Source organism: Prenolepis imparis, unplaced genomic scaffold, assembly GCF_030444845.1.
Source record: "Prenolepis imparis isolate NDT839.2.m4 unplaced genomic scaffold, iyPreImpa1.0 SCAF_10, whole genome shotgun sequence".
Lineage (NCBI taxonomy): Eukaryota > Metazoa > Arthropoda > Insecta > Hymenoptera > Formicidae > Prenolepis > Prenolepis imparis.
Window position 1 is genome coordinate 7359982 of NW_028141168.1, and position 14984 is coordinate 7374965.

At 29.0% G+C, this 14984-nt stretch overlaps 1 protein-coding gene across 1 annotated transcript; it reads left to right on the forward strand.

Annotated features, from left to right (window-relative positions):
• Positions 1-2543: 2543 nt before the first annotated feature.
• On the forward strand, positions 2544-6830 carry LOC145941924 (putative odorant receptor 85d). The gene is made up of 5 exons (XM_083048353.1): positions 2544-2905; positions 3211-3546; positions 5713-5914; positions 6297-6452; positions 6777-6830. The coding sequence occupies exons 1-5, from the start codon at positions 2544-2546 to the stop codon at positions 6828-6830; spliced, it is 1110 nt and encodes a 369-aa protein (XP_082904479.1).
• Positions 6831-14984: the final 8154 nt, after the last annotated feature.

Consider the following 14984-nt stretch of genomic DNA (forward strand, 5'->3'; position numbering starts at 1 on the left):
TTTCACACGGCCATCCCGTGCACATGTGATATATGAGACGCTTATGTGGTCGATAACAATTCTCGATAACAATTCTCCAACCAGGACACACTTGACTTAGTCCATTCGAAATATTAACTCTCAAGAATATAGCTGTTATAATATCGATTATTAATTTTTAAACATTTATGTATAGATTATAAATAATTAATATAGTTTTGGACGGTATAAATAATGATTTGCATAAGTGGATTCCTTATGCAAAGTAATTTTATTTTTAAGAAATATGAATATTAATTTTGTATAAGTTAAAAATAATTAACGTATGAAATGGTAGCTCAATTAATCTCTTAGCAAATTAATCATTATCAAAAAATTGATTTCTTGTGTTGATTAATGTTCAACTGTAGTAAGAGTATGTGAGATCTGAATATAATATACGTAGGCTACACGAGCATTTGAAAATATGGAGTCATCTGTTGGTCTATTCCGTAAGGAATAGAATGGAAGTCATAGATTTTATACACCCCCTTCCCTCCGCACACACATTAACGATTTTATATATACATATATAAAATATTTTAACGATTCACACAAAAATAATTAGAAATACATAAAAATACAAAAAACTTAGAAAGTACTATAAATATATAAAAATATAAAATGGTATCTTGACTAAAATTACCACTATAACTTTATAATATCATAATTATATATTCAGCAATAATCAAGAATTGGCAACAATTTTTCTAAAACATTTGTGAAATAAACTCTAATAACTTTATTATTTAATATTAAATATAAGAAAGATTAGATTTATACTAAGTTTTATATGTTACAATACTAAGCGCAAAGTGCCTCATTTATTTTTGGTATATATAATATTTATATCTTTTTTTAAATATTTTCTAAAATTATATAAACATATGCATACACACATATACACACATTTATGTATATATATATATATTTTTTTTATTTTTTATCTTTTAAATATATTTTATTTTTCTTATTTTTCTTATTTTTTATATATTTTTTTATTTATTATTATCAATAAAACGAGTTATTAGCGGTCGGCAAAACCAGATGTTCTTCAAGCTTTTTCGTTCACATCTTGTAACCGACGAGTATTGGATCAATAACTCTTACTAAAGCAGTTGTATCTCCAGTCGACAAATAATCGACTGTTAGTTTTTTGATATCATAAATTGATAAGAAACATATAATACTGATGTTAGATAATTTGAAATTGAAATTAAAATTATTGAAATTAATGAATTTTATTTGGTAGATTTTTTTAATTTCTAAATTTTTTACAAAATTATGCATGAAGGAAAATTTTTTAAGAAACTCTAAATATGCAGTGTATATACATACACACATACAATAATTACGTATTGTTATTACAAAACGCGAAATCGAAATTAAATAATATATATTTATAATCTGTTTATTTTATAGTTAGTTTTATAGTTATTATAAAGCATATTATAAAGTATATTCAATGGTACATTTTTTCTTATTTTGATATATGCTCTGATAAACTTTATCATACATATATAACATTTATAACAAAATACAATTAACATAAAATATATTATTTCAATAAGTTAATTTAATATTATGCTGTTATTATATACTTACTGTTATTTAGCTGTTTTTAGCAATGTGCATGCTTTTAATCTTTTGAAATGCATTTTGTTACTAAAATTATATAAATAATTATATAGTTATCAAATTGTATTTTCTCTTTTAGTTCTGCAATAGATGACGACGTAATAGCAATAGACGACGTAAGAATTGTATGTAAAAAAATATATAAGTATTAGAACGCGATGAAAAAAACGTTGAATTGCATCTCCGTATGACAGTAATAAATTAAATATAATTTAAAAGCTATGTATATAAAGTCGTCTGCATAAAGATTTCATATGGCTAAACCATAATTGATAGTTTGCATGAGACAACGTTGAGCTGTAACTCAGAATTGGACATAAATGTAGCATTACATTTCGCATCATGTATAAGATATGTATTTTAAAGCGATCGCGAAGACATCGTTCCACGACGCAAAAGTTTTATATCATCGTAATAATATAGTGAATTCACGAATACACGAGCGGAAGTTGCAGATGAAAAATCGAATTGCAAAACTATAGGCTCTTTATATCAGTGAAATTTTCTCGTTCATCGCGCTGCAAAGAATTAATTGTTGCATTATTACAATGCGCTTAATATATAATTTTCAAATTAATAATAATAATAATAATAATAATAAGAAAAATATACTGCATTAAAAATTCATCATTTTGATTTTTGATGTGCGGACAATTTCTTAATTCTAAATTTAATTATACATGATTATTTTTTATCTTATTAGCAGAGAATTATGTATTCCTAAATTATGGTGAAAAATGTAAAAAGTGTGATAAACGGAATGAAATAATCAGATTTTCAGAAAATGACATTAAAATAAAGAAATATAAGATCTATTACAAAAGCGTTTTCTGGCGTTTTTGCATAATCATAATTTTTTAATATTATCGGACAAGTAAAAAGAAAGAATGAGCATTCTCACGTTCACATTTCAAATTCTTACCATTTGCGGATGTTGGCCACCAAATTCGTGGACGTCACGATACAAACGTATTATGTATAATGTATACACAGTCTGCATAATTCTTTTAATAAATACGTTTATGTTGTCGCAACTGATGGATATAATTCTGAATGTTGAAAACACCGACGATTTTGCTGAAAATTTTTACGTCACGCTTGCCCAGATCGTATCCTGCTGCAAGATGTTTAGTTTATTGAGAAATCGCAACAATATTGCGATGCTGATCGATATTCTGATGAAGAAACCATGTAAGCCCATCGAACACGATGAAATAGAAATTCGACAGAAATTCGATAGACTTATACAGTACGTATTGCAAACTGATTAGTAATTATAAAACGTCTTTTTAAGAGATTTTATATTAGGTATATATAGAGAATACACACATATAAAAAATACATACATATATAGAAGATATTAAATAAAGTAATTCTGTATAATTAATTTTTTTTTACGAAATCTCTATATACAGTACAAACCTTTTAAAAACAAATTTCAAGATTAATTTTATATGGCAAATTAAAGCCGGATTATCAGCCATGTCAATTAAAAAGTTAATTATTGAGAACATTAAATAGTGAAATCCAAAAATGTTTACAACTATTTTACAGGACAAACACGTTCTGTTACGCGACTCTGGTCGAAATGACGTGCGCGTTTGCAATAGCAACATCAGTGTTCAAAGATTACAGGAAGAATAGACTACCTTTTAGAGCATGGTTACCATTTAATTATTCCTCGCCGATGTTATTTCGAATCGTTTATATGCATCAATCGATAAGTCTGACGGCTGGATCGATGCTCCACATCGCTTGCGACAGTCTGATTTGCGGATTATTGATGCATATCTGCTCTCAAATAGAGATATTTGAGTGTCATCTGAGGAAAATCGTAAACAATTCGCATTTCCTTCAAGAGTCAGTCATGCAACACATATGCATCTCTAAGTTAGTTTCTTTATTAATAAAAATTTTCTTTTAATACAAATACATACACACATGTATGTATTTATATTATGATATTTATGTATGACTAGCTTTTTAGACCGCACTACGCGCGGAAATACTTCGAAATTATTTTTTTTTTTTTTACGATATACAAGAAAAATGTATTATGCACCGGTGTTGCGGGGGAGTGTAGGACCCTGATCCATTAAAAACCCTCTTTGTACACAAAATTACCGATTTAAAAAAAATTAATCCATTAATAAATAAATGCCTTACACACTAAAATCCCTCTCTGCACACACTCACACTCATGCCACAACCAGGAAGTGATTTTAGAAAAATGTGTGTGTAAAAAAAAAGAGAAAATTAAAAAATTAAAAAATTTTAAAAATTTTTTAAATGAAAAAAAACCACATGATAGCCATCCCCGTAAAATTTGCAACACTTTGGTACCGATTCTATTGCGGTCAGACAGACAGACAGACGGTACATATATATAAAGATATATTACTTGTAGAGCTTTTATTGACTTATATTACTTTAATTGATCTACACTACTTTCATTAACCTATACTACTTACATTTACTACTTTCATTGACCTACACTACTTATATTCACTACATCATTATTTTATATCACTGTTTTGCATTTAATCCCTTAATCATGATGTTTCAAATTAATTAATTTTGCTTATTATTTATTATTATAAATATTAACTTTTAATATTTTATTGATTTATACTATTATTATTGACCTATACTACTTACATTTACTATATTATTTTATATCACCGTTTCTCATTTAACCTTTTAATCATGATATTTGAATTAATTAATATTGTTTATTAATTATTGTTATAAATATTAACTTATAATATTTGTATTAATTTCTATCACTTTCATTGATCTACACTACTTTCATTGACCTATACTACTTACATTTACTACATTACTTTATATCACCATTTTGCATTTAACCTTTTAATTTATGATGTCAAAATTAATTAATATTGCTTATTATTTATTATTATATTTATTGATTGATAGTATTTTTATTGACTTATATTACTTTCATCGATCTACACTACTTTTATTGACCTATACTACTTACATTTACTACATTATTTTATGTCACCGTTTCTCATTTAACCTTTTAATCATGATATTCAAATTAATTAATATTGTTTGTTAATTATTATTATAAATATTAATTTATAATATTTGTATTAATTTATATAATTTTCATTGATCTACACTTCTTTCATTGACCTATACTACTTATATTTACTACACCATTATTTTATATTACTGTTTTGCATTTAATCCTTTAATCATGATGTCCAAGTTAATTAATATTGCTTATTACTTATTATTATATATATTAACTTATAATATTTTATCGATTTATAATTTTTTCATTGACCTATTCTACTTACATTTACTACATTATTTTATATCACCATTTTGCATTTAATTTTTTAATTTAATGATGTCTAAATTAATTAATATTGCTTTATTTGTTATTATTTATTATATGTATTAATTGGTAGTATTTTTATTGACTTACAATTACTTTCATCGATCTACACTACTTTCATTGACTTATATTACTTATATTTACTACACCATTATTTTATATTACCATTTTCTATTTAATCCTTTAATTATGATGTCCAAATTAGTTAATATTGCTTATTACTTATTATTATACTAGCTTTTTAGACCGCGCTATGCGTGGAAATACTTCAAAATTATTATTTTTTTTGTTTTTTTTTTTTTACGATACATGGAAAAAATGTATTATGCACTTACGATGTTGCGGGGGAGTGTAGGACCCTGACCTACTAAAAACCCTCTACACACACACACACACACACACACACACAACACATACTCACACTCATGTCACAACCAAGAAGTGATTAACAAAAAATGTGTGTAAAAAAAAATTAATTAAAAAAATGTTTTAAATTAAAAGAAACCACATGATAGCCATCCCCGTAAAATTTGCAACCCTTTGGTACCGATTTCGAGAAAATCGATCTATTAATGAAAGAGTAGTTCGCGGTCAGACAGACAGACGGACGGTACTTATTTTATAAAGATATTTGTGTGTGTAAAATAATTTTAAAGATGCTTGAAAGTTGTGTGTCCAATTTATTCCAGATTCGCGTTTATGGTGAACAAAATATTTAGATCGATCATTACTGTCCAATTCGTAGTAAGTACATTGGTAGTGTGTTTTAATCTGCATCAACTGACACAGATAAGCATAAATGCGAAATTTGTTCAAATAATGTTATATATGTGTTGCATGCTGACACAAATCTCCTTTTATTGCTGGTACGGAAATGAAGTCAAGCTTAAGGTGTGCACTCTTTTTAAAATACATCTCTTTTATACGCACGATTTTTTCCTATTTCTTCTTATATTTTATTTTTTTCTGGTATATCGAATTTGTTTAGATTATGCATGTATTTTGAAGTATAGTGTAACATATATTATTGCATTCAGAGATATACCAAAGCACAATATTTTACGAGAATTTAATTTTCATATATTAATAAAATAAGATATTCAGATATATATATTATAAATATACTTGCATTTAACATCAATTTATATTAAAGGGATTTATCTCATTTTTTTGTATAGAACCAATCTGCAAAATAATGCGTACAATTAAAATATTTATGTTATCTTATATAACTAATATTATTAGATAAACTTTCTCATATTCTTAAATATAGAGCCAACAAGTGGTCAGAAACGTGTTCGAAATGGAATGGTTAGCTTTGGATCATAACATGCAAAAAAGTTTGTTAATAATTATGATACGCGGTATGGTACCTATTGAATTTACCAGTGCCTATGTTATCTCTATGAATCTCGAATCATTCGTCGGTGTTAGTATAAAAATTTATTTTTATTCTTAAGTAATCGATTTCACATTTATAAAAACAATTCTTTTTATATTTTGTCACAGATATAATAAATCCATTTAAAATAGAATTAGAATTTTTAATTAGATTAAAATTAAATCTTATTAACGTTTTTAATTTAATATATCAATTAATTGCATATAATTTGTAAATTCAAAATTTTTATTTGTGTTGACATGTTATTGTTCATGTTGTTAGATTTTGTGAAATCTTAAGAAAATAGATTATTAATTTATTATAGGAATATATTATATTATAATAACGGAATGTGACTTTGCTTATTTGCAGTTGCTTAAAACATCATATTCTGCTTACAATATACTTCAACAAATGCGAGATTGAAATGATAAAAACATAAAATTAAAACAAAAAACTAATACTTATATTTCATATTTATACGACTAGAACAACACAAGCGCGCGCTACGCGCGCGCCATTCTTTGATTTCATATTTTAAAAAATAATTATTAAAATAATAATATTTTTTTGACAGAATCACCTGATAACTGTCAAAAAATATTAATCGAGTTTAAAATACCATAACATATTATTTTAAACAAATTATTATTTTAATTTTTAAAATATATTATTTAAAAACTTAATTAACAAATTGGCGCTTAAATCAGCTGATTTCTGTCAAAAAATATTACTAAAGCATTCATTTGCTAATTAAATTTCAGAGTAATAATACGTTATAAAAATTAAAGTAGTAATGTTGATAATACTTTATCCTCGATTAATATTTTTTGACAGAAATCAGCTGATAACTGTCAAAAATAATAACCGAGTTTAAAGTAGCTAATTTCTATAAAAAAATATTAATAAATCTTCTCGTCCATAAAATCGTAATTAGTCTCGACGTTGTGATTATCTCGATTATCAAAACAGTCTTACAGAAAATTCTATTTTTTTTGTTCGCACTTGTTTTAGATTTAAATACTGAATTTTTATGCATTGCATAATTAATTAATATATACTTCTTTATGTATTGATTGCAATGCATGCATAAAAATATGTGAATTAATTATGCAATGCATAAATATTCATTACTTAAATCTTTAACAGAAAACCAAAAAAATAGAATTATATACAAGAATCTTTCGAACAAAATATCTATGCTTCTATCAGATTCATGCGTCTGTACACACACATCCAACACACTGCAGTCTCGCGCGAGACTGACCGCAAGACTCTGAGCAGCGGTATCGCCAAGCGCACCCGACACCCTACACATCCTCCACGCTGCGCATCTCGCGCGAGACTGATTCTCGAGACATTGTGATTGCGAGACTGATCGTCAGTCTCGCGCGAGGCGCGCAGCGTGGTAGACGTATAGGCTGTGTTTGGCGATACCGCTGCACACAGTCTTGCGGTCAGTTTCGCGCGAAACGTGCAGCGCGATGGATGTGTGTGTATGTACAGACGAACGAATCTAATAGAAATGCATATATTTTGATCGAAAGATTCTTGTAGAAAATTCTATTTTCTTTAATTCTCTGTTAAAGATATAAATAATAAATATTTATGCATTGCATAATTAATTGACATATTCTCAGGCATGTATTGCAATCAAGGCATAGAAAAATATATATTAATTAATTATGCAATACATAAAAATTCAGTATTTAAATCTAAAACAGAAGTGCGAACAAAATAGAATTATCTATAAGAATCTTTTGTGAATAGAGATAATCATAACGTCGAGATATGATTTTATAGACGAAAGTATTTATTAATATTTTTTCATAGAAATTAGCTACTTTCGCATGGGGTCAGCGGTAAAAAAGTATCGTTTTCTAATATTTAAAGACGAGCCAAAAATTCATCGATTATACATTTTAATAGTACATTGATTACAGAATCATTTGGTACCAAACAGACACCAGCGTACAAATTTTTTAATACGATAAACATAAATTAAGGATGCGTCGCACAGGGTCCGCGTCAAAAAAGTATCAATTTCTAATATTATAAGACGAGCCAAAAATTCATCGATTATACATTTTAATAGTACACTGATTACAGAATCTTTTGATACCATGCAGACACCAGCGTACAAATTTTTTAATACGATAAACATAAAATTAGGTTGCGTCGCATAGGGTCAGCGGTAAAAAGTATCGATTTCCAATATTTTAAGACGAGCCAAAAATTCATCGATTATACATTTTAATAGTACATTGATTACAGAATCATTTGGTACCAAACAGACAACAGCGTACAAATTTTTTAACTTGATATACATAAAATAAGATTGCGTCGCATGGGATCAGCGGTAAAAAAGTATCGATTTCTAATATTTAAAGACGAGCCAACATTTCATCGATTATACATTTTAATAGTACATTGATTACAGAATCTTTTGGTACCAAACAGACACCAGCGTACAAATTTTTTAATACGATAAACATAAAATAAGGATGCGTCGCACAGGGTCCGCGTCAAAAAAGTATCGATTTCTAATATTTTAAGACGAGCCAAAAATTCATCGAGTATACATTTTAATAGTACATTGATTACAGAATCTTTTGGTACCATGCAGACACCAGCGTACAAATTTTTTAATACGATAAACATAAAATAAGTATGCGTCGCACAGGTTCAGCGGTAATAAGTATCGATTTCCAATATTTTAAGACGAGCCAAAAATTCATCGATTATACATTTTAATAGTACATTGATTACAGAATCTTTTGGTACCAACCAGACAACAGCGTACAAATTTTTTAACTTGATATACATAAAATAAGATTGCGTCGCATGGGATCAGCGGTAAAAAAATATCGATTTCTAATATGTTAAGACGAGCCAAAAATTCATCGATTATACATTTTAATAGTACATTTATTACAGAATCATTTGGTACCAAGCAGACAACAGCGTACAAACTTTTTCATTTGCTATACATAAATTAAGGATGCGTCGCATGGGATCAGCGGTAAAGAAGTATCGATTTCTAATATTTAAAGACGAGCCAAAAATTCATCGATTATACATTTTAATAGTACATTGATTACAGAATCATTTGGTACCAAACAGACACCAGCGTACAAATTTTTTAATACGATAAACATAAAATAAGTATGCGTCGCACAGGGTCCGCGTCAAAAAAGTATCGATTTCTAATATTTTAAGACGAGCCAAAAATTCATCGAGTATACATTTTAATAGTACATTGATTACAGAATCTTTTGGTACCATGCAGACACCAGCGTACAAATTTTTTAATACGATAAACATAAAATTAGGTTGCGTCGCATAGGGTCAGCGGTAAAAAGTATCGATTTCCAATATTTTAAGACGAGCTAAAAATTCATCGATTATACATTTTAATAGTACATTGATTACAGAATCATTTGGTACCAAACAGACACCAGCGTACAAATTTTTTAACTTGATATACATAAATTAAGGTTGCGTCGCATGGGGTCAGCGGTAAAAAAGTATCGTTTTCTAATATTTAAAGACGAGCCAAAAATTCATCGATTATACATTTTAATAGTACATTGATTACAGAATCATTTGGTACCAAACAGACACCAGCGTACAAATTTTTTAATACGATAAACATAAATTAAGGATGCGTCGCACAGGGTCCGCGTCAAAAAAGTATCAATTTCTAATATTTTAAGACGAGCCAAAAATTCATCGATTATACATTTTAATAGTGCACTGATTACAGAATCTTTTGGTACCATACAGACACCAGCGTACAAATTTTTTAATACGATAAACATAAAATTAGGTTGCGTCGCATAGGGTCAGCGGTAAAAAGTATCGATTTCCAATATTTTAAGACGAGCCAAAAATTCATCGATTATACATTTTAATAGTACATTGATTACAGCATCTTTTGGTACCAAACAGACACCAGCGTACAAATTTTTTAACTTGATATACATAAATTAAGGATGCGTCGCACAGGGTCCGCGTCAAAAAAGTATCAATTTCTAATATTTTAAGACGAGCCAAAAATTCATCGATTATACATTTTAATAGTACATTTATTACAGAATCATTTGGTACCAAGCAGACAACAGCGTACAAACTTTTTCATTTGCTATACATAAATTAAGGATGCGTCGCACAGGATCCGCGTCAAAAAAGTATCGATTTCTAATATTTTAAGACGAGCCAAAAATTCATCGAGTATACATTTTAATAGTACATTGATTACAGAATCTTTTGGTACCATGCAGACACCAGCGTACAAATTTTTTAATACGATAAACATAAAATTAGGTTGCGTCGCATAGGGTCAGCGGTAAAAAGTATCGATTTCCAATATTTTAAGACGAGCCAAAAATTCATCGATTATACATTTTAATAGTACATTGATTACAGAATCATTTGGTACCAAACAGACACCAGCGTACAAATTTTTTAATACGATAAACATAAAATTAGGTTGCGTCGCATAGGGTCAGCGGTAAAAAGTATCGATTTCCAATATTTTAAGACGAGCCAAAAATTCATCGATTATACATTTTAATAGTACATTGATTACAGAATCTTTTGGTACCATGCAGACACCAGCGTACAAATTTTTAATACGATAAACATAAAATAAGTATGCGTCGCACAGGGTCCGCGTCAAAAAAGTATCGATTTCTAATATTTTAAGACGAGCCAAAAATTCATCGAGTATACATTTTAATAGTACATTGATTACAGAATCTTTTGGTACCAACCAGACAACAGCGTACAAATTTTTTAACTTGATATACATAAAATAAGATTGCGTCGCATGGACCAGCGGTAAAAAAGTATCGATTTCTAATATTTTAAGACGAGCCAAAAATTTATCGATTATACATTTTAATAGTACACTGATTACAGAATCTTTTGGTACCAAGCAGACAACAGCGTACAAACTTTTTCATTTGCTATACATAAATTAAGGATGCGTCGCATGGGATCAGCGGTAAAGAAGTATCGATTTCTAATATTTAAAGACGAGCCAAAAATTCATCGATTATACATTTTAATAGTACATTGATTACAGAATCTTTTGGTACCAAACAGACACCAGCGTACAAATTTTTTAATACGATAAACATAAAATAAGGATGCGTCGCACAGGGTCCGCGTCAAAAAAGTATTGATTTCTAATATTTAAAGACGAGCCAAAAATTCATCGATTATACATTTTAATAGTACATTGATTACAGAATCTTTTGGTACCAAACAGACACCAGCGTACAAATTTTTTAATACGATAAACATAAAATAAGGATGCGTCGCACAGGGTCCGCGTCAAAAAAGTATTGATTTCTAATATTTAAAGACGAGCCAAAAATTCATCGATTGTACATTTTAATAGTACATTGATTGCACAATCTTTTGGTACCATGCAGACACCAGCGTACAAATTTTTTAATACGATAAACATAAAATAATGTTGCGTCGCATAGGGTCAGCGGTAAAAAAGTATCAATTTCTAATATTTTAAGACGAGCCAAAAATTCATCGATTATACATTTTAATAGTACATTTATTACAGAATCATTTGGTACCAAGCAGACAACAGCGTACAAACTTTTTCATTTGCTATACATAAATTAAGGATGCGTCGCATGGGATCAGCGGTAAAGAAGTATCGATTTCTAATATTTAAAGACGAGCCAAAAATTCATCGATTATACATTTTAATAGTACATTGATTACAGAATCTTTTGGTACCAAACAGACACCAGCGTACAAATTTTTTAATACTATAAACATAAAATAAGGATGCGTCGCACAGGGTCCGCGTCAAAAAAGTATTGATTTCTAATATTTAAAGACGAGCCAAAAATTCATCGATTATACATTTTAATAGTACATTGATTGCACAATCTTTTGGTACCATGCAGACACCAGCGTACAAATTTTTTAATACGATAAACATAAAATAATGTTGCGTCGCATAGGGTCAGCGGTAAAAAAGTATCAATTTCTAATATTTTAAGACGAGCCAAAAATTCATCGATTATACATTTTAATAGTACATTTATTACAGAATCATTTGGTACCAAACAGACACCAGCGTACAAATTTTTTAACTTGATATACTTAAAATAATGTTGCGTCGCATAGGGCAGCGGTAAAAAGTATCGATTTCCAATATTTTAAGACGAGCCAAAAATTCATCGATTATACATTTTAATAGTACATTGATTACAGAATCTTTTGGTACCATGCAGACACCAGCGTACAAATTTTTTAATACGATAAACATAAAATTAGGTTGCGTCGCATAGGGTCAGCGGTAAAAAGTATCGATTTCCAATATTTTAAGACGAGCCAAAAATTCATCGATTATACATTTTAATAGTACATTGATTACAGAATCTTTTGGTACCAAACAGACACCAGCGTACAAATTTTTTAATACGATAAACATAAAATAAGGATGCGTCGCACAGGGTCCGCGTCAAAAAAGTATCGATTTCTAATATTTAAAGACGAGCCAAAAATTCATCGATTATACATTTTAATAGTACATTTATTACAGAATCATTTGGTACCAAACAGACACCAGCGTACAAATTTTTTAATACGATAAACATAAAATAAGTATGCGTCGCACAGGGTCCGCGTCAAAAAAGTATCGATTTCTAATATTTTAAGACGAGCCAAAAATTCATCGAGTATACATTTTAATAGTACATTGATTACAGAATCATTTGGTACCAAACAGACACCAGCGTACAAATTTTTTAATACGATAAACATAAATTAAGGATGCGTCGCACAGGGTCCGCGTCAAAAAAGTATCAATTTCTAATATTTTAAGACGAGCCAAAAATTCATCGATTATACATTTTAATAGTGCACTGATTACAGAATCTTTTGGTACCATACAGACACCAGCGTACAAATTTTTTAATACGATAAACATAAAATTAGGTTGCGTCGCATAGGGTCAGCGGTAAAAAGTATCGATTTCCAATATTTTAAGACGAGCCAAAAATTCATCGATTATACATTTTAATAGTACATTGATTACAGCATCTTTTGGTACCAAACAGACACCAGCGTACAAATTTTTTAACTTGATATACATAAATTAAGGATGCGTCGCACAGGGTCCGCGTCAAAAAAGTATCAATTTCTAATATTTTAAGACGAGCCAAAAATTCATCGATTATACATTTTAATAGTACATTTATTACAGAATCATTTGGTACCAAGCAGACAACAGCGTACAAACTTTTTCATTTGCTATACATAAATTAAGGATGCGTCGCACAGGATCCGCGTCAAAAAAGTATCGATTTCTAATATTTTAAGACGAGCCAAAAATTCATCGAGTATACATTTTAATAGTACATTGATTACAGAATCTTTTGGTACCATGCAGACACCAGCGTACAAATTTTTTAATACGATAAACATAAAATTAGGTTGCGTCGCATAGGGTCAGCGGTAAAAAGTATCGATTTCCAATATTTTAAGACGAGCCAAAAATTCATCGATTATACATTTTAATAGTACATTGATTACAGAATCATTTGGTACCAAACAGACACCAGCGTACAAATTTTTTAATACGATAAACATAAAATTAGGTTGCGTCGCATAGGGTCAGCGGTAAAAAGTATCGATTTCCAATATTTTAAGACGAGCCAAAAATTCATCGATTATACATTTTAATAGTACATTGATTACAGAATCTTTTGGTACCATGCAGACACCAGCGTACAAATTTTTAATACGATAAACATAAAATAAGTATGCGTCGCACAGGGTCCGCGTCAAAAAAGTATCGATTTCTAATATTTTAAGACGAGCCAAAAATTCATCGAGTATACATTTTTATAGTACATTGATTACAGAATCTTTTGGTACCAACCAGACAACAGCGTACAAATTTTTTAACTTGATATACATAAAATAAGATTGCGTCGCATGGACCAGCGGTAAAAAAGTATCGATTTCTAATATTTTAAGACGAGCCAAAAATTTATCGATTATACATTTTAATAGTACACTGATTACAGAATCTTTTGGTACCAAGCAGACAACAGCGTACAAACTTTTTCATTTGCTATACATAAATTAAGGATGCGTCGCATGGGATCAGCGGTAAAGAAGTATCGATTTCTAATATTTAAAGACGAGCCAAAAATTCATCGATTATACATTTTAATAGTACATTGATTACAGAATCTTTTGGTACCAAACAGATACCAGCGTACAAATTTTTTAATACGATAAACATAAAATAAGGATGCGTCGCACAGGGTCCGCGTCAAAAAAGTATTGATTTCTAATATTTAAAGACGAGCCAAAAATTCATCGATTATACATTTTAATAGTACATTGATTACAGAATCTTTTGGTACCAAACAGACACCAGCGTACAAATTTTTTAATACGATAAACATAAAATAAGGATGCGTCGCACAGGGTCCGCGTCAAAAAAGTATTGATTTCTAATATTTAAAGACGAGCCAAAAATTCATCGATTGTACATTTTAATAGTACATTGATTGCACAATCTTTTGGTAC